We start from the raw sequence: 18,842 nt of genomic DNA on the forward strand, positions 1-18,842 counted from the left end.
TTTCAGTACTTCAGGGATGATGAACACTTTCTGAGCTCGGTCACTGAAGGGAATCATGCTAAACCTGACTGTGTGACGGCAGCGGGAGGCCCCCTTAGGCACACACGTGTGTGGCAAGTCTGACCAGAGCTGAAAAGACCCAGCCATGCTCCCTCCCCCCACGGCTGACTGCATCCAGTCTCTTTTCACTGCTGCTGCTGCTAAGTCGCTTCAGTCGTGTCCGACTCTGTGCGACCCCACTGACGGCAGCCCACCAGGCTCCCAACTGAGATTCTCCAGGCAAGAACACTGGAGTGGGTTGCCATTTCCTTCTCCAATGCATGAAAGTGAAAAGTGAAAGTGAAGACGCTCAGTCGTGTCCAACTCTTAGCAACCCCATGGACTACAGCCCACCAGGCTCCGCCATCCATGGGATTTTCCAGGCAAGAGTACTGGAGTGGGGTGCCATTGCCTTCTCCGCTCTTTTCACTAACTCAGTGCAAAAACATTAACAGAGCAGCAGAGACCGTAAACTGAGACGCAGGAGGGCGCAGCTACTCCAGGACGAGAGTCGACTGCAGACACATTGGTGAAGTTTTCCTAACACTGACGTGTTTTAAGGGGACAGAAGTGGAAGGGCCTTTTTAACTGGAGTTGACTTAGTCTCTGCTGTGAAGTGACTCAGTCACACACACACCTACGTCTTCACACTCATTCCCATCATGCTTACAGCAGGACCCTGAGCACAGCTCCCCGTACTGCACCCCGCTGCTCGCCTATTTTATACACAGGGTGTGAGTGAGTCACAGCCTCCTGATTTACCCCTCCGTCTCCCCTTTGGTAACCATGTGTTCTCTGTTTCTGTTGGTAAAACTCAACATCCACATTAGTCTAGAGAGTTGACAAGTTAAGACAGAAGCCCTCTGCAGCCTGCAGCTTGGCTGGGCCCCTCCCTGGGTCTACTGTGCAGGTCCTGAGTCTGAGTTGTCCCCTCCTGTGGGCCGGGAAGCGTGGGCTGCCCGCCACCCCTGGTTCCCTCCACATCCACTCCCTGGCCAGGTTCCCCCCTCCTGGCCCCTTCTGGGTGAGACACATTCTCCAGTCACCTGAAATCAAGGTGCGCCCATCCCCGCTCGGGGCCCCGTGGCGCTCGCTCCAATGCAGGGAGACCCAGAGATGCCTCCGCCCCCCCCCCCCCCCCGTGAGACCCCCAGGGCCCTGACCTTTCCTTCCCCCACCCCCACACCCCCGACGTGCTCGCACAGACAGTTCCAACTGGGCGAGCCTGATGAGCACCCACGTGTTCCGGGCGCACGAACCCCTCCGTGAGCCCACTCGCAGCTGACAGCCCTGCCCCCAGCACCGCAGGCTGGAGCCTCCCCTCCATCAGGGTGCCCAGCGCCCTGCCTCTGGAGCACTTACCGCCTCCAGCTTCCAGGGCTGAAGGGGACACCAGGCGCCCTTCTGGGAACTCAGCCGGTGTGGTCACTGGTCCTTCCAACCGGAAGCTTAGTCTTGTTTCCTGCAGACTCCAGGGCTTCCTTAACTTCTGCTTCATCATCAGCATGCATCCAGGAGCGTCTTTTCTCAGCAGCTTTGCTGGGCAGGTGCTCCCTCAGCTCAGGTAAACCCCTCCCTCCCTCCCTCATCCCTCCTCCCCACTTCTCCTCCGGGTCCCCCCATCACCCACCACACCTCTGTCCTCTCCCCTCCGGATTTTATTTCTGTGGAACAACACATCATAGCCATTACTCTCTTAAATACACACAGAGTATTTAAATCAGTCCACATGTGACTGTTAACACCTTCAAACAGTACTTAACTTTGTGGGATTTCAGACCAGGCGGCTGAGGAGCAGGAGGGGCAGAGTGCCGGGCGGAGCTGAGCCAGGCGGAGCTGAGCCGGCCTGAGCGGCCCGCCACTTCTCCCACGCCCACCACACTCCCCCGGGAGGAAGGAGCAGGCGGCCGGGCCCTGGGGGCCGGGCCTCAGCGACTGAGAGACGCCCGGGTCCTCCAGCACGCCCTGCACTGGGCCCCGGCCACGCGGCTGCCCTAGTGGTGCTGCTGCCGGAACTGCAGGCCGCAGTAGCCGCACGTCCCCGTCTTCGTTTCCTTGTCCTGAAAGATTCAAAGGGAGAGCTCCCTATTTCCATCTTCCACCTCCATCGTCAGTCCACACTTGGTAGACGTCCGACACTGAAGCCAGGCCCTGGAAACACACTGCCACCAGGGGAGCCGCGGGGCCTGACGCTGGACGTGCTGTGCCGGAGGCCCTGGGGCCCGCTCCCCAGACGCGTCAGGGCCCCGGGCTCCCTGCCGTTAACAGTCGGCTCGGTCCCAGCCCACCCTCCCTGCCCATGAGGCAGGCGGCGTCCTGGGCAGGGGCCGGGAGGACTGGAGCAGAGAGGTGCTGAGCAGAGGCCCCCCTCGGGGCTGGGGTCGAGCCAGGACGGATCAGCAGGGGTGGCGGGGCCTGCCCTGCCTGAGGGGGCGGCCCACCCCAAGTTCTATCCTGTCCTGGAAGCTCTGTGCGTGCTCGCCCTCTGCTCAGCCCTGGTGGACGGCTCGTGTGCAGGGCCGAGCCAAGCGTGTGCGGCCAGCGGGGACAGAACAGGACAGGGGCCGGGGCCAGACAGCACATTACCAGGTTTATGTACACTCGGGGGTGGCCCAGGGCCCCCCCGCCGCCGTCGCACGATATCACCCGACTCCCGACTTGGCTCACGGGCTGCTCCGCTATCAGATCGATGGCGAAGTTCTCGTTCACCTGCAACAAGACAGGAGCGCTCACACAGACACATACCAACCCCCGACGCTCCCGCGGAATTCCAGTGTAGACCACCCCCGCAAGGCGCGCACTGCGCTGCCAGCAGACACTCTGCACCTTCTCATTTAAACATCAATGCAGATCTTCGTAATACAGATAATTACATACATGCACACACGTTTTAACTCTTCATTTGCATGTAATTTCAAACTTACAGAAAATCTCCAAGAAGTACAGCAGCCCAAAGACTTCCCATTAGTCTTTACCTGGACTCACCCACTGGTAACATCCTGCCCCACCCCCTTCTCTTCATACACAGGCTCGAGCACACGCGCGTGCGCACACACACACACACACACACACACATGCCCTCCTCCTCCTGTCTTCAGGGAACGACCAGGAGCAGCTGCTGGCCCCACGACCACTTCAACACGGGGACCTGGTTCTGAGCTAACAGCTGGTTTGGCCCCGAGCAGGAAGTGGGACACTGAGCCCTTGACTCGGGCCAAGGGCTGCTCCACAGGGGTGCCAGGGGCGCGGGGGCAGGAGGGACGATGGCACAGTAACTGCGAAGCACAGTGGCACAGCTGGGCCCAGAGCAGCTCCAAGCCCACTGGTTTTCTCACTGGAGGGAATCAACTCGTGATTCTTAAGCTGGTGGAGAAACGGCAAGGAGACATCTCTCCTCTCCCCTTGGGGGCCAGCGTCTCTTCATGCAGGACTCAAGCCAGGAAGCCATGAGAGCACCATCTGAGCTGACGGACAGGGACCTGCTCACCTGCGGCAGCCAGAACTGGAGCCAGGCCCGCCGAGCACGGCCCGGGGTAAGCCCCGCGCTGCAGGCAGCGCCCCGCCCGCCCCTACACGCGGACCGGATGTGAGGCAGCTGCTGCATCCCGCCCCAGCCGACACGCTCAGGGTCAAACACTGCCAGACCACCTCTTGAAGGCCACCCATCTCTGCAGGTCCAAGGGTCACCGGGTCACACACAGTCAGCAGTGGGGTCCCTCTCCCTTCCCGGACGTCCCTGGACACAAGTGCACAGAAGAGACCCTCGAGCTGTAAATGCGGCCCACGATAACTGTGATTCTGACTCTGGGAGTAACCGAGTGTCTGTTTATCACGATGGTGACAGGTGCCGTGTCTGGGGGTCCCCAAGGCTCCCTGCCCTGCACACAGAACCCCAGCCGCACCCCAGGGCCCAGGACTGCAGTGAGGAGAAGGGAACGATGATCCAACTTTACAAATGAAGGGGGAGGGGTGCGAAGTTTCGGTGTTAAAATCTGAGCCTGGGACGAGCACAGGCCTCCCGGTCCAGGAGCCAGAGGGAAGCTCAGAGCCCGCCCGCCTGCGGCCACCACGACACTGAGCCCCCAGAGGGGGACAGTCCTGACTCGGGAAGGCGCTGTCGGCCTGGGCTGGGGCTTGCCTGAAGCCCCCTAGGCTCCTCCTTCCAGCAAGGGGGCAAGGAGGGAGGCAGCGCAGCCGGGCCACAGCACACGTGACGTGCTGTCCCACTGCGGTCTGCGCCCCGGGCCCAGCGCCCCGCACCCGGGAAACAGCGCCCCGCAACGGCCATGCTAACCACCTCCTGGGCCCAGCACACCCACTGCCTGAGGTGGCCGTGATGCCCGTCGCTCACAGGCAGGAAACACTGGCTTCTAACTCCACGTGCGTGACCACAGAGCAGTGAAAACAGGTCTGTCGCCACAGGGGGACAGCTGGCCAGTCGGGCCCTCTGACTCTCTGAGGTAACCCAGGACCACAGCAGGCCCCACTCCGTCCTCGCCTCTCCAGGAGGCCCGTCCCAGGCCAAGGGCTAGGGATTGCTGTGCAGACTCGCTGCGGCCACACGGGCCCGCTGGTCAAGACTGCCTGAGAGCCTTTCGTGGGCGCAGCCCGCCTCCCCGCAAAGGCAGCGCTACGGCCCAGTTCCTGCTCTCCGTGGCCCTCAGCCTAAGTGCAGATCCGCTTTATTTCTCAAAATACAACCAAACCGTGGAGACAGTAAGATGGGGGTTTGTCGGGGACTGTTGAGGGGGTGGGAGTGAAGAGGTGGTGCATAAGAGGGTGGGGGGCGGGGGCTGGGACAGTGAAATAGTCTGAGTGACACTGCAGTTTGGATATAAGACATTATGCGTTTGTCGAGACCCACAGAATGTACTTCCCTGGTGGCTCAGCGGGTAAAGAATCCACCTGGCAATGCAAGAGACACAGGAGATGCAGGTTCAATCCCTGGGTTGGGAAGATCCCGTGGAGGAAATGGCAACCTGCTCCAGTATTCTTGACTGAAAAATCCCACGGACAGAGGAGTCTGGGGGGCTACAGTCCACAGGGTCACAGAGTTGGACACGACCGAGCAACTAAGCCCAAGCCCAACAGAAAGTGAAGTCACTCAGTCATGTCCGACTCTTTGCGACCCCGTGGACTGTAGCCTACCAGGTTCCTCCATCCATGAGATTTTCCAGGCAAGAATAATCGAGTGGGTTGCCATTTCCTTCTCCAGGAGATCTTCCTGACCCAGGGATTGAACCTGGGTCTCCCGCATTGTAGGCAGACGCTTTACTGTCTGAGCCACCGGGGAAGCTTCCTAAGCTCAACAGAATGTACAACACAAAGAGTGAACCCCAAAGAAACCGAAGCCACAGACTTGAATGAATCACAAGGTTTCAACACTCTGCACGTGCTCTAACAAAGGGAGCAGGTTCAGCCAAGAGAACAACAGGGAGCCTGGTGGGGCGGGGGGGTGCAGTATATGGGAACTCAGTACTCTCTGTGCAGTCTTTCAATAAACCCAGATCTTTTAAAATAAGTCTCTTGCAAACCAGAGAAAGAGGAGAAGGGGACGACAGAGGATGAGATGGCTGGGTGGCATCACCGACTCAATGGACATGAGTTTGAATGAACTCCGGGAGTTGGTGATGGACAGGGAGGCCTGGCGTGCTGTGATTCATGGGGTTGCAAAGAGTCGGACATGACTGAGCGACTGAACTGAAACACCAATTTTTTCTTGCAAGAACGAAAGCCTGAGAGACTTGCTGCACATCTTACACAAACACATATCCCCTGGACACTCTGGACCTTGGATAGGAACAGGCCCCGAGTCCCCAAGTGGGGCCCACATCTCCTGCACTTGCAGGAGGATTCTCTGCCATGGAGCCGCCTGGCAAGCCCTTCTTTTACCACATCTTTTCCTTACCTCTTTCTGACGACCTACAAATCGAACTTTCCTGTAGTCTTCATCGTCATAAACCTGAAAAGAAGAGGGGTACTATTTACAGCCCAATTCTGTACCTTTGTATCAATCACAGACCTTACACAAAAAGCGTTTCCTTCATGTTAGGCCGTGCATGTGATCACACACTGAGGAGCTGTGCCCCACGGACACATCTCAGCGGGATTCCTAACACGACCACAGGCCGCAGTGCAAACTGGAAGAACCAGAGGAGAGCAGTCCCAGCGGAGGCGGACACGCTGACCCGCCCTCTGACAGGCCGGAGCATCCTTCCCCTCTGCACCTGCTGCGTGATCTTTCCACGCCACAAGTACTTACTCGCTCATCTTTGGAATCAGGATTACACCTAAGACTGTGTTTCAGGCGACAGCAGACCCTCGAGTTATTAAATATGCTATTTAATGTTACACAAACGTTAGAAGATGTGACCCACAGTTTGCGGTTTCTGACCCCGACGGAGGCCTCCGCACAGTAACCAAGGGGCTCCCCCGGGTGTCGGCCTCGCTTCGGAGCTCGCCGAAGCCCTGACGGCGGGACCGCAGCGGCTGCAAACACCGAGCGCCTCCGCCCCTCGGCCCCCAGCCCCGCGGATCCGGGACCCGGGGATCAGGGGACCGCGGCAGCCAAGGCTGGACCGAGGCTCCGGCGCCTACGGCCCCCAGGGGGACTGGGCCGTGGGACGCGGGGGCCGCGGGCTGGGCTGCGGGGCGGCGGGACCGCGAGCACTGGACTTGGGCCCCGCGAGCACCCAGCCGCTGCACCGCGGGACCTGGGGGCCGGACCGGGGCTCCGCCCGCCTGGGCGCCCCGAGGGGAGGGCAATCTCTGCGCCGCCGTGGCTATACCTGGCCGGTGTGCGTGACCTTCTCCCCGGTCGGCGAGGTCCGCACCCCAAAGCGCCTGGCGCCCCCGGGCAGGCCGCGCGTCACCGCGCCGCCCCGGCCCAGGACCCTGAGGAAGGTCGCCACCGCCGCCATCTTGCGGGCTGACCTTCAACCCCGCGCGCCGACACGCCGACGCACGCGCACGGCGTCCGCCCGGATGTGGCCGGGCAGGGGGGGCGCGCGTGCGCGGTGCGGCCGGCGGGCGCGGCGGAGGAGGGGCTCGGCCGGGTAAGGCGGGAAACTGCGCACCCGTAGCCCGCAGCGGCGGCTCCACGTACCGGGGCAGGGCCGGGAGGGTGGAAGCGGGAGATGCAGTGCTTCCTTTCCATGGTAACGGGTAATCCTGGGGAGGTATGCGTCGATTGTCGGTGAAGGCTGCACAAGCGTCCTTGCTTGGAGGAAACTGGACGTCCACCCTGGTGGACGGTGCGCATCTCTTTGCGGTCCTGGGGTTTCTGCAGCAGAGCCCAGTGAAACTGCCACTAAAGTGTGTCCCATGGCATCGCTCATGCCGGTCATCCCGAAAGGCCCGCTGCTCTGGAGCACACCTGGGCAGGGCTCCGGCTCGCGGCCCGGGCCCAGCTTCCTTCCTGCCCCTCAGGGCTGCCTGTGCAGAGACCCGTCGGGAGGGTCGGCTCACATGGCAAGGGGGCGCACGGGGGCGACCCCAGAGCTGGAGTGGGGTTGTACACCCCACTCTCCAGGAGCTTAGGGCGCCCACAGCCTGGACCTCAGGGAGGTGTGGCCACGAGAGGCGACGGTGCTCAGATTACTTCCCCATCGGAGCATCCACTGACCGATGCTCAAGAGGCTGGCGCCAGCCAGCGCACCTGCAGAGCGCAGAGCGCGCTGATGGGTCAGTGGTGCGCGTGCGGCGCCGGCCGTGTCCTGCGTGCCTTCGTGTGCATGGACAGTACGTGTGTCCACGGGGACACGGCCCAGAAAGACAGGCATGGCGAGTTTATTGTGGAATCTAGACGGTGGGTATACGAGTGTTCGCCAAGTATGTCTTTCAACTTTACTCTGTTTGGAAGTTTTCATAATAATATGTTGGAGGAACTAAATGTAACTACAGTCAGTTAGGACCAGGACCTATTTCCACGCATTTCCCTGAACCTCGTCACATTTCTCCCAGGATATCTGTTTAATATAAGCATGTGTTTTTTATAGATTTTGTTTTGAGGTTGGTATCTTTAAAAAAAAAAAAAGTCTACTTGTCTTGCATTCTAGATACCTACTTTGTTCCCATTTTTGCATCCCTTCTCCCAGCGCCTCCCCGATCCCCAGTTCAGTTCAGTCGCTCAGTCGTGTCCGACTCTTTGCGACCCCATGGACTGCAGCATGCCAGGCCTCCCTGTCCATCACCAACTCCTGGAGCTTACTCAAACTCCTGTCCTGAGTCGGTGATGCCATCCAACCATTTCATCCTCTGTTGTCCCCTTCTCCGGCCTTCAGCCTTTCCCAACATCAGGGTCTTTTCCAGTGAGTCAGTTCTTCGCACCAGGTGGCCAAAGTATTGGAGTTTCAGCTTCAGTCGTTTCAATGAATATTCAGGACTGATTTCCTTTAGGATGGACTGGTTGGATCTTCTTGCTGTCCAGGGTACTCTCAAGAGTCTTCTCCAACACCACAGTTTAAAAGCATCAATTCTTCTGTGCTCAGCTTTCTTTACAGCCCAACTCTCACATTCATATATGACTACTGGAAAAACCATAGCTTTGACTAGATAGACCTTTGTTGGCAAAGTAATGTCTCTGCTTTTTAATAAGCTGTCTAGGTTGGTCATAACTTTTCTTCCAAGGAGCAAGCATCTTTTAAAATCATGGCTGCAGTCACCATCTGCAGTGATTTTGGAGCCCAAAAAAATAGTCTGTCACTGTTTCCACTGTTTCCCCATCTATTTGCCATGAAGTGATGGGACCAGATGCCATGATCTTAGTTTTCTGAATGTTGAGTTTTAGGCCAACTTTTTCACTCTCCTCTTTCACTTTCATCAAGAGACTCTTTAGTTCGCTTTCTGCCATAAAGTTGGTGTCATCTGCCTATCTGAGGTTATTGATATTTCTCCCAGTAATCTTGATTCCAGCTTGTGCTTCATCCAGTCCAGCATTTCTCATGACGTACTCTGCATATAAGTTAAATAAGCAGGGTGACAGTATACAGCCTTGACATACTCCTTTCCCTGTCTGGAACCAGTCTGTTGTTCCACATCCAGTTCTAACTGTTGCTTCCTGACCTGCATACAGATTTCTCAGGAGGCAGGTCAGGTGGTCTGGTATTCCCATCTCTTTCAGAATTTTCCACCGTTTGTTGTGATCCACACAGTCAAAGGCTTTGGCATAGTCAATAAAGCAGAAATAGATGTTTTTCTGGAACTCTTGCTTTTTCGATGATCCAGATGTTGGCAATTTGATCTCTGGTTCCTCTGCCTTTTTTAAATCCAGCTTGAACATCTGGAAGTTCATGGTTCACGTACTGTTGAAGCCTGGCTTGGAGAATTTTGAGAATTACTTTGAGCACTACCCCAGCAAGACGATAGGAGAGGTGAAATCACGTTTCGAATCAAACCTCATACCCACCAGAGATGCTCAGAGGCAGAGGGCACACCAGGACCCAGAGCCCCCACAGAGACTGAGACAGAACTGTGTGTGAGTGTCTCCTGCGGAGGTATGGGTCAGCAGTGGACTGCTGCGGGGGCAAGGGCTCTGGGTGCAGCAGACCCAGGTGTGGCATAAGCTCTCTTGGAGGAGGTGGCCATTAACCCACCATAGAGCTGCCAGAACTTACACATGACTGAGAAAATACACTCTTGGAGGACACAAACAGAACCTTGTACGCTCCAGGACCCAGGAGAAAGGAGCAGTGACCGCACAAGACACTGACCCAAACTTGCCCGTGAGTGTCTGGGAGTCTCCAGCAGAGGCGTGGGTCGGCAGCGGCCTGCTGCGGGGTCGGGAGCACTGAGTGCAGCGGTGCATCATGGGACCTTTTGAAGCAGGTTGCCATTATTTTCATTACGTCCACCATAGTTTGGCCTCAGGTCACACAACAGGGAGGGAACACAGCACCACCCATCAAAAGAAAATTGGATTTAAGATTTACTGAGCACAACCCCGCCCATCAGAACAAGACCCAGTTTCCCCCTCAGTTAGTCTCTCCCATCAGGAAGCTTCCGTAAGCCTCTTATCCTTCTCCATCAGAGGGCAGACAGACTGAAAACCACAATCACAGAAAACTAACCAATCTGATCACATGGACCACAGCCTTGTCTAGCTCAATGAAACTATGAGTCATGCCATGTAGGGCCACCCAATATGGACAGATGGGTCATGGTGGAGAGTTCTGACAAAACGTGATCCTCTGGAGAAGGGAATGGTAAACCACTTAAGTAGTCTTGCCTTGAGAACCCCGTGAACAGTGTGAAAAGTCCCCACCCGCCAGGGCCCCCCAAAACCTTTAGATGCCCTGTGGCCCACAAGGCGGAGGGAGCCCCCAGGAAAACGACGCAGGTGCGCGGTTTGATCCCCGAGTGGGGAATAGTCTCTGGAGGGATGCTGGCAACCCACTCCAGTATTCCTTCCTGGAGAATCCCATGGACAGAGGAGCCTGGAGGGCTGCAGTCCATGGGGTCGCACAGAGTCAGGCAAGACTGGAGGGACTTGGGCACACACGCTGGGAACGGGAAGGCCGGGTTGTAAGGGGACGAGAAAGGCAGCCCACCGGGGAGGAACCCAATGACGTTCGCTCTGCACCGACTTGGCTCCGCCTCTGTGTCCGGCCCCGCAGGCACCGCCACGTGACCCCGCCGCCATCTTCCTTCCTGGCGGACACTCCGAACGGCGGCGTCCCCGTCCCACTGCGCAGGCGCGGCCCAGGGCGCAGGCGCACGAGCTGGGGACGCGCGCCGCAGTCGAGCCGGGCGCGGTCTTTCCAGGTGGGTCCTGGGGGTTCTGAGGGGCTCCGGGGGCGGCAGAAGTTCGAAGCTCCAGCAGGGCGCAAGTCGGGGACCCCTGGCCTCGATTTCCCCCGCTGAGCCGCGGGTGCGGGCCGGGCACTGTCCGGGACCTCACGCTTTGTGCCCTGTGACCCCGGGACCGGGCCGCCCGAGGGGAGCGTGGACGCAGGCCTCGTGCGGCCCCGCGGCCGGGGACCCCGGGCTCGGTGGGGATCAGAGGGGGACCCCGTGCGCCTGGCCGCGCTCGTGTCCTCCCAGGGACACGCTGCCTCCTGGGCCCCGTGTCCTGAGCGCACGGGCGCGGGGAGGGCGGTTTTCTCGGCGGCGCGAGCCACCGGCCACTGTGACAACTTCTCCTCTCCGTCCCCAGGTCCAGCCACGACATGGCCACCGCCCTCCTAAGGAGAGTGGCCTCCGCCGTGGGCCCGCTGCTGCAGCTGGGGGGCCGCCCGCTTTCCGCGCTCGCGCAGGGCCCCCCGCGCGCCGGCCCTGCCGCTCACAGGCCCCCCGGCCTGGTCGCCGCGCTCCTCGCCGCGCGCCCGGCGCTCGGCCTGCAGCCCGCCCTGGGCTTCAAGACCAAGGGCGTCCTCAAGAAGCGCTGCAAGGGCTGCTACCTGGTGAAGAGGCGCGGGCGCTGGTTCATCTACTGCAAGACCAACCCAAAGCACAAGCAGAGACAGATGTAGAAGCCCTGCCCGGGAGACGGTGCTGCGTACGGAGAGGACAGTGGCACGTGAACACCCTGCAGCGTTCCAACGCGCAGACCCCCTGCGGCCTGGCCTGCGGCTCACCTCCTTGTGGCCCGGGATCCGACCAAGGCAGAGCCCCACCTGGGACCGGGGCCCTCCTACCTCCAGTGTGAACTCAGCTGTGTTGGTGCTCTGGCGGGCAGATGGGCGTCCGGTGGAGGGAAAGCTGGCTTTGTCCAGTCAGAGGGCATGTTCTTCCAAGGCTGCCCTGTCTCTGTTCAGCCACACCCGCGCTGCAGCCTGTGGATTCAGATTCATGTCCTCAGCATTCCTGCCTCCAGGGTGAGCCGGGGAGGGCTGGATAGCCATCTGTAGGTCGCAGAAGAGTGAACTCGTTTATACCTATATAAATGTATTTTGGACATTGATTAAATCGTTTACCATCCTTCGCCTGAGACTGGAAGTGTGCGTGCATACGTGTGTCCATGTATGTGTGGGTGCCGTGTGTACATGCATGCCCTTGTAAACTGCTGTGTGCACTGTCTGCATGGGTGCATGAGTGTGTGTGCTCAGTGGGTGTGAACTGAGTCTGCAGAACTCCCGTGGACTCCACAGACTGACCTGGAGCCAGTGTCCAGGGTCACCCGTCACAGGCTACAGTGGAAGAATGTGTGAGTCGCTCTTCTCTGGGGCTCACTCGTCTCTATTTAAAGGTCAGAGAATGACTGTCTTCTTCCCAGTACCCAATGGATCAGCACTACAGCCCCGGATCACAGCACGACAGAAAGATCAGCTGAGGTCAGGAGGCAGCAATCCGTGAAGATCTTTCAAGCACAGTGTGGACGCCGGGGGTCAAGAAGGAAGACACTAGACAGGCTTGCCCGGCAGGTGCACTGCACACCTGGTGGGAACAGCTGTTGCTCTCCTGCTCTGCTGCCCCGACACCCCTCCGTCTGCTCCATGAAGTCCAGGAGTCAATGGCTTCGTGAGTACGCACGTCAGCACTGCCCTCCGATGGAAAGAGCATCAGGTCCCCCAGGCTGGCGTGGCCTCGCCTCCCTCCTGCTGCGGAGAGGCCACCCGAGACCCGGCTCTCGGTCCCCAAGGGGAGCCAGTCCCGGCCCTGAGGTTTCAAGTCCAGGGTACAGGGTCCTACTCTCAGGGTCGCTCCCTCCATGCTGAGGTCACGGTCCTGCCCTCCTGCTTCCCCTCTGAAAAGTGCAACCTCGGGGGTCCAGGTTTTCTTACGTTACCAGCCAGGAGCCAGGCCCGAGGTCCCAGTCCATGATACCCCCAGAAGGTGTGGACACGTCCCTCTCGCTGCCCTCAGCCCCCAGGGCAAAAGATACTGTCACCACGCCCTATGGAACAAGATGGGCCCGTGTGCGAGGGCCACACAACAGGGTAAAGGTCTCAGGTGCCAGAAAGAGCATCCCCGGGGAGGGCCACGCGAGCTGTGACAGTGGGTGGAAGGTCTCAGGTGCCAGAAAGAGCATCCCCGGGGAAGGGCCATGCGAGCTATGACGGGGGTGGAAGGCATGAACAGGCGCGCGTCCAGGCGGCCCCACAGAGGTGTGGGCGTCCCACCAGTAACCAGGAAATGAGACAAACGCGGAGTGCGTGTCTGCCCGTCAGATTTGCAGACGTTAAGAAGCACATTACCCGTGGGGAGCACTGGCCGTGAACGGAGCTTCCCATAAACTGCAGGTGGCGGTGCCTCCAGACACCAGGCAGCTCTTCTGTGTAAAGCACACATTCTTCCTGATGCACTCTGGGCGTCATCTCAGTGAGATACTTGCACACACACAGGAATCCATGGGCTGCACTTACCAGGGCAGAAAAAACAGTCAAAGGCTCCGCCGGGGGCGCATGGTCAAACCGATGATGACATGGTCCCAGGAGGGTAGGGCACGCGGCCCTGAGATAAGCGACAGGGCTCTCCAAGCCGTGACCCACGCCAGCCCCAGGTTTCTGATTATTAAGTATATAAAGAAAACTGGGCATCGGGGTACAAAGCGTGTGTTCCTTTGTGTAAAAAATAAACTCTTAGCAATGTGTATATGTGTTTTCCAAGTAAAAATATTTGGGAAACGGTCTAAGAAGTTCTGGGGCAATGCACGCCAAAACAGCAGTTGTCTGCAGTTCTCAGGGAAGGGTGGGATGTGATGGGAATGAAGGTTTACTTTTTGGTGTAGGTTTTCTTGAGGAATTGGGTTTATATCTCACTTTGGTAAGTGGTATCTAGGAGAAAAATGTAAACTTCTGTGAACAATCTGCTTACTGAAAAGAATGAGCCAGAAAGATGGAGAAAGAAAAAGTGACCCTCGGCCCCTGCAGGCCCCTCCTGTCCCCAGCCGCCCACCCAGGGGGCCCCGTCTGTCAGGGTCAATGTGTGTGCAGGCTGACGCCGTGATGGCCCAGAGTCCGAGCTCCCAGGTCTCCCTGAAGCAGGATGACGGCCAGCTGTCCATGCGGGGCCTGCCCCCCCCCCCCGCCCCGCCCCTCACTGTCCAGCCGGGACGCAGTTGCCTTTCTGCAGGCGCCTGCTTGCATTCAAGACTTTCCAACCTCAGTCTCCTTGGAGGGCTGTGGGATCCCCGGAGCGTGAGCCCCAGATGCTGGAACCCAGTATATTCATTCTGAGCATTTCTTTCTTCCGTTTTTGTTGAGGCACAGGACATTATATTAGGTTCAGGTGTACAACACCAAGATTCAGTATTCGCGTATATTGCAAAACAGTCAGCACAGTAGCCTAGTTAACAGGCACCACATGTAGTCACAGAGTTTTCTCCTTGTCCTGAGCACTTCGAAGATCTAATCTTAAGCAACTTTCAAATGGAACTTTGAACCCTTTCTTTTGGGGCTTCCCTGGTAGCTCAGACTGTAAATCATCTGCCTGCAATGCAGGAGACCTGGGTTCAATCCCTTGTTTGGGAAGATCCCCTGGAGGAAGGCATGACAACCCACTCCAGTATTCTTGCCTGGAGAATTCCATGGACAGAGGAGCCTGGCAGGTGGGGTCACAAAAGAGTCAGACAGGTCTTAGCGACTAAACAACGACATTGGACACAGCTTGACTCCATATCTTCATTCTTGTGAATAATGCTGCACAGGGATGCAGATTTTTTTTCAAGTTAATATTTTTGTTTTCTTTGGATAAACACCCAGAAGTGAAGTTAATGGATCATATGGTAGTTCTGTTTTTAATTTTTTGCGGGCCCTCCCTGCTGTTTTCCCCTTCTGTACTTCTTTAATCTTAAAAGATGAAGTGGGAACTTCCTTAGCTGTCCAGTGGTTAAGAATCTGCCTGTCAACGCAGGGGACATGGGTTCAATCCCTGGTCTGGGAAGATTCCGCATGCCTAAGAGCAACGAAGCCCACATGCTGCAAATTCGGAAGCTGGTAAGCCTAGAGCTGTGCGTCCTGACAAGAGAAGGTGCCGCAGTGATGAGAAGCCCCCACTTACCCAGACTGGAGAGAGCCCACACAGAGCAACGAAGACCCAGTGCGACCAAAAAAGTCAGAGTTAGTAAGTAAACAGAAAGAAGTTAAAGAGCACACAAGAGCTAGAGGGGAGCGATGGGGAGGGGTGGGAGGGAGTCAGGAGGGAGGGGCTGTACGTGTACTTGAGGCTGATTCACACTGCTGTGTGGCAGAAACCAACACAACATTGCAAAACAATTATCCTCCAATTAAAAATAAAAATTAGAGCATAATAAAGGAGACCGTGGTTTCTGCCCATCCCCAGCTTGTACTGTCCTCTCCGCCTGACTCACGTGTATTTCTTTATCAAATCACACACCAGGCGGTTGTTTGGGAAGTTTCCTTCCATCTTCTGTCTCCTCCCAATGAGGACCGCATCCTTCCTCCCACAGGCACTTGGGCTGTTTTTGGCTTTTTGTGGTTGCTGCAAATTTTAAATCTTGAAACAATGGGCTCTCCCTAAACTTAAAATGTGAAGTCTTAAGAACTCACTGAATCGTTTTTTTCATAATGATAAAGGAATTTATTCTTTGGGAAGAATGAGAAAAAGACCTGTTTTGAGAGTAAAATCCTTCCCCTGACACAGCAGCTCTCTGGCTGTGCTTTGGAGAAGCCGGGTGAGCAGCTGTTGGGTCGTGTTTTATTCTTGTGCCTTATGAGCTGATTGGCTTTACAGAGTGCCCCCCTGGTTCATTCCAAAAGTTTAAGATGGAAAGTAAGGAAGGAAAGAACTTACTCCATTCATTGTTCATCAAGTGATCCTGGCTAGAAGCCAAGATGATTTAGGGGCACTGCTGTAACAAACTCTCAGCCTTGGTGGCTTCAAGCAACAGAAATGCATTCTCACCCCCTAGTCCAGGACCGTCTCATCGCGACATCACTAACTCCATCACGTCTGCAAAGACCCTGTTTCCAGTAGGGTTGCATACTCAAGTTTTAAAGACATAGCTTTGGCAGGAGGTGCTGTTTGATTCAGTACAAGTGGTATCAAAGATTTTTTAAAACAATTTTCACTTAAATTAATTATCGCTACTAGATGATGTATTCAAATTGTTCAACATGCAAAAAGATGCCCGAGATGCAGTGCTGGTCTTTCTCTCCAACTCCAGACCCAGGCTCTCTCCCCAGAAGCAAGCTTGATCATCCTTTAAGTCCTGAGAATCTACAAGCAAATTCCTGCAACTCCCGCACCTGCCCTGCTCTGAGCACTGTCCTAAAGTTGAGGGCCTCTGGACGGCGCTCGTGTCAGCGACCGCGGGGCACCCTCCCGTGCCGGCGGCTCTGCCCCGCGTCTCCAACAAGCTGATGTAGGTGATGTAGGTGTTGTTTTCAGGCTAGGGTATTTTGCTGCGTCTGTATGAATTTTTTTCTTTTTACTTTTTTGCTGTGTAAGGCATTTTGTCCTGTTTTGTAATTGGTGGTTGTGATTTCCAATGAGAGATCAGTTATTTTTTCTTCCAGGTTCATTTTTCAGTTTTAAAAAGCACAGGAAAAAAGAATGAGAAATGGACAGAACAAAGAGCGCTGTCTTGCAAGAGTAGTTGGGGGTGGCTGCGTGGTGCTTAAACAGGAAGAGAGCTGTCTGGAAGCCAGCTCGGGCCAGCCTCTGGGACCCAGCCAACCAGCTCCCACGTGGGAGCTCACACAGATTCCCCGTCTGCTGGCACCACGAAAGCTTCACTGTCTCTCCCCAGAAAGCGATGCGCGCTCCCCCGTGTACAGCGCTGCCATTACACTAAGCACGCACAAACCCCAGCGCGGACACGCTGGCAGCGCACGTCAGTCTTTCAGGAAGTCCAGACTGCGGCTTCTCCTAGGATTTCTGTCTAAAGGTGTAATGATTCTTTCAGTAGTTGATGATATGGAATCACCTATTCTAAAATTAAGCCAGTTTTTCTCTTATAACTTTTATTGGTTTAACTACCTAGCGTGTTGTTTGAGATGATAGAATCAAGGAGTCTTCTCTGGTAAGTGAATCAAGCTTTGTGATTCATCACTTATTTGTCCGTTTCTTTTGCATTATGTGCTGCGCCAGACACTGGGTAGGTATATGGATTCTTGCATTGCAGTTGTCCTGGCTGATAGCTTGACAACATGAATCAGCTGGGTACTGTCTCCACTGCAGGAGACAGAGGCTGGAAATAGCTCACACACACGAGCAAAGTACACGGTGTCTCACCCACGGGCACGGAGCAAGGCCATCAGAAGGCTGCGGGCTGTTAGGCAGCGTCGCTTTCTGTTCTCTCGTTACCCGTAATTCTCGGTGCTTGATTTCTATTCTAATGGCACCCTCTTGACACAATATGGTGGCTGGAGCTCCAGCTATTATGTCCAACATTCCAGGCAGTCAAAGAAGGAAGGGTTAGAGCACAAACTGAACACCAGCTGCCCCTTGTCCTCATCCCTTTCATCCTTTTAAGCAACTTTCCCCAATTCACCCAGCAATTTTGCTTACTTGCCAGACACTGCCCTGGACGCAGAGGAGGAGGAGCAATGCTGCCTGCAGCTGCACACAGGGCTCTGCGCCCAGGCTCCCCCCCGGGAGGCAGGCGGAGCCGCAGAGAGCCTGCGGGCAGAGGCTGGGGCGGGTGGTGAGCCAGGCTCCCCCCCGGGAGGCAGGCGGAGCCGCAGAGAGCCTGGGCGCAGAGGCTGGGGCGGGTGGTGAGCCGGGCTCCCCCCCGGGAGGCAGGCGGAGCCGCAGAAGGCCTGGGCGCAGAGGCTGGGGCGGGTGGTGAGCCAGGCTCCCCCCCGGGAGGCAGGCGGAGCAGAGAGCCTGGGCGCAGAGGCTGGGGCGGGTCCCAGGCGTGCTCTACGCCCAGGCTCCCCCCCCGGGAGGCAGGCGGAGCCGCAGAGAGCCTGGGCGCAGAGGCTGGGGCGGGTGGTGAGCCGGGCTCCCCCCTCCCCGGGAGGCAGGCGCAGCCGCAGAGAGTCTGCGGGCAGAGGCTGGGGCGGGTCCCAGGCGTGCTCGGGCGGGTGGTGAGCCAGGCTTCCGGGTGTGGGGCAGGAGAGCGGAGGCAGACTGGAGGGAGCTGAGGGTGGCTGGGGGGCTCTGCCCAGGCTGGGCTGGGGCGGGGGGACAGACCTGAGAATCGAGGACGCCCCACCCCCAGTCCAAATGAGGGGGTGAGGCACCATGGGAGCAGGCAGGACCCCGGTGAGGGGGCGACAGGGTGACGGCCCCCAGCGGCAGGCCGGGGAGGATGTGTGACTCCAAGTTCAGTTGATCCCGTGAGAAGCAGTTTTACGCGGCACAGCCTTCCAGCTGCCCAGCTGTCGGGGAAGTGTTCAGATCAAGACCCTAAGCCCGCACCTCGAGCCTCGGCCAAGGCTATGTCCCCGCGTGCGGATAAACTCTGTGGACTGGCAGGAAACACGGGGCATCCACAGCCGCAAGGGAGCCGTCTGTGGGTATGGACACAGGGCACTGGTCTGCAGGGCGGACAGACACCTGCCTGGGCGCCTCCGTGAGTCAGGTGGTGGCCTGCATAGTGGCAGAATCAGCCCCGAGTGGGGGAAACAATGGTCCCGGCAGAGCTGCAAAGCGCAAACAGTTTCTGGTCTGGGGCTTCCGGGGCCTCCGACGGGGCCACGGAAGCCAGAAGCCTGAGGCTCAGTGAGCAGGATGCGGGGCGCGTTCGTGGGAGGCGGGATGGTCTGTCACGTGGGGGGGGGGCAGACATGTGTCTCCCTGCTCCGGAAACGGCCCTTGGTAACCGGCATGGCCCAGTGAAGGTGGGCGCAGTGCCGCCTCTGCCCAGGCCTGGAAGGGCAGTGCCTGGGGTTGGGAAGCGAGGGGTGCCCCTCTGGCCACCACAGGAGGAACACGGGGTGCGGGGAGCAGAGCAGGGG

General features: G+C 57.5%; 2 protein-coding genes across 3 annotated transcripts; one reads left to right on the forward strand and one right to left on the reverse strand.

Moving 5' to 3' along the window:
* Positions 1-1,679: 1,679 nt before the first annotated feature.
* On the reverse strand, positions 1,680-7,007 carry NDUFS6 (NADH:ubiquinone oxidoreductase subunit S6). Its single transcript, XM_006051698.4, has 4 exons — positions 6,828-7,007; positions 5,948-6,001; positions 2,626-2,748; positions 1,680-2,099 (listed from the first exon to the last, which is right to left on the reverse strand). Exons 1-4 carry the CDS (start codon positions 6,957-6,959, stop codon positions 2,034-2,036), a joined length of 375 nt encoding a protein of 124 aa, XP_006051760.2. The 5' UTR covers positions 6,960-7,007; the 3' UTR covers positions 1,680-2,033.
* A 26-nt stretch (positions 7,008-7,033) lies between these two features.
* MRPL36 (mitochondrial ribosomal protein L36) lies at positions 7,034-11,958 on the forward strand. 2 transcript variants are annotated; one of them, XM_044932384.2, is made up of 3 exons: positions 7,034-7,094; positions 10,653-10,800; positions 11,192-11,958. In XM_044932384.2, exon 3 carries the CDS (start codon positions 11,205-11,207, stop codon positions 11,505-11,507), a length of 303 nt encoding a protein of 100 aa, XP_044788319.1. In that variant the 5' UTR covers positions 7,034-7,094; positions 10,653-10,800; positions 11,192-11,204; the 3' UTR covers positions 11,508-11,958. The 2 variants fall into 2 exon arrangements, with proteins under 2 accessions (XP_044788319.1, XP_025126519.1); XM_025270734.3 differs by lacking the exons at positions 7,034-7,094; positions 10,653-10,800 and adding an exon at positions 10,814-10,906.
* The last annotated feature ends 6,884 nt before the right edge of the window (positions 11,959-18,842 follow it).

The sequence above is a fragment of the Bubalus bubalis genome, chromosome 19, assembly GCF_019923935.1.
Source record: "Bubalus bubalis isolate 160015118507 breed Murrah chromosome 19, NDDB_SH_1, whole genome shotgun sequence".
In the NCBI taxonomy this organism is placed as follows: Eukaryota; Metazoa; Chordata; class Mammalia; order Artiodactyla; family Bovidae; genus Bubalus; species Bubalus bubalis.

Coding starts and splice junctions, on each gene's coding strand:
- MRPL36 (XM_044932384.2), top strand. CDS start 11,205: ATGGCCACCGCCCTCCTAAGGAGAGTGGCCTCCGCCGTGGGCCCGCTG.
- NDUFS6 (XM_006051698.4), bottom strand. CDS start 6,959: ATGGCGGCGGTGGCGACCTTCCTCAGGGTCCTGGGCCGGGGCGGCGCG. Junction 2,749..5,947: donor TTGTAGGTCGTCAGAAAGAG/GTAAGGAAAAGA, acceptor GTCTTGTTGCAG/GTGAACGAGAACTTCGCCAT. Junction 2,100..2,625: donor CCCGAGTGTACATAAACCTG/GTAATGTGCTGT, acceptor TGAATCTTTCAG/GACAAGGAAACGAAGACGGG.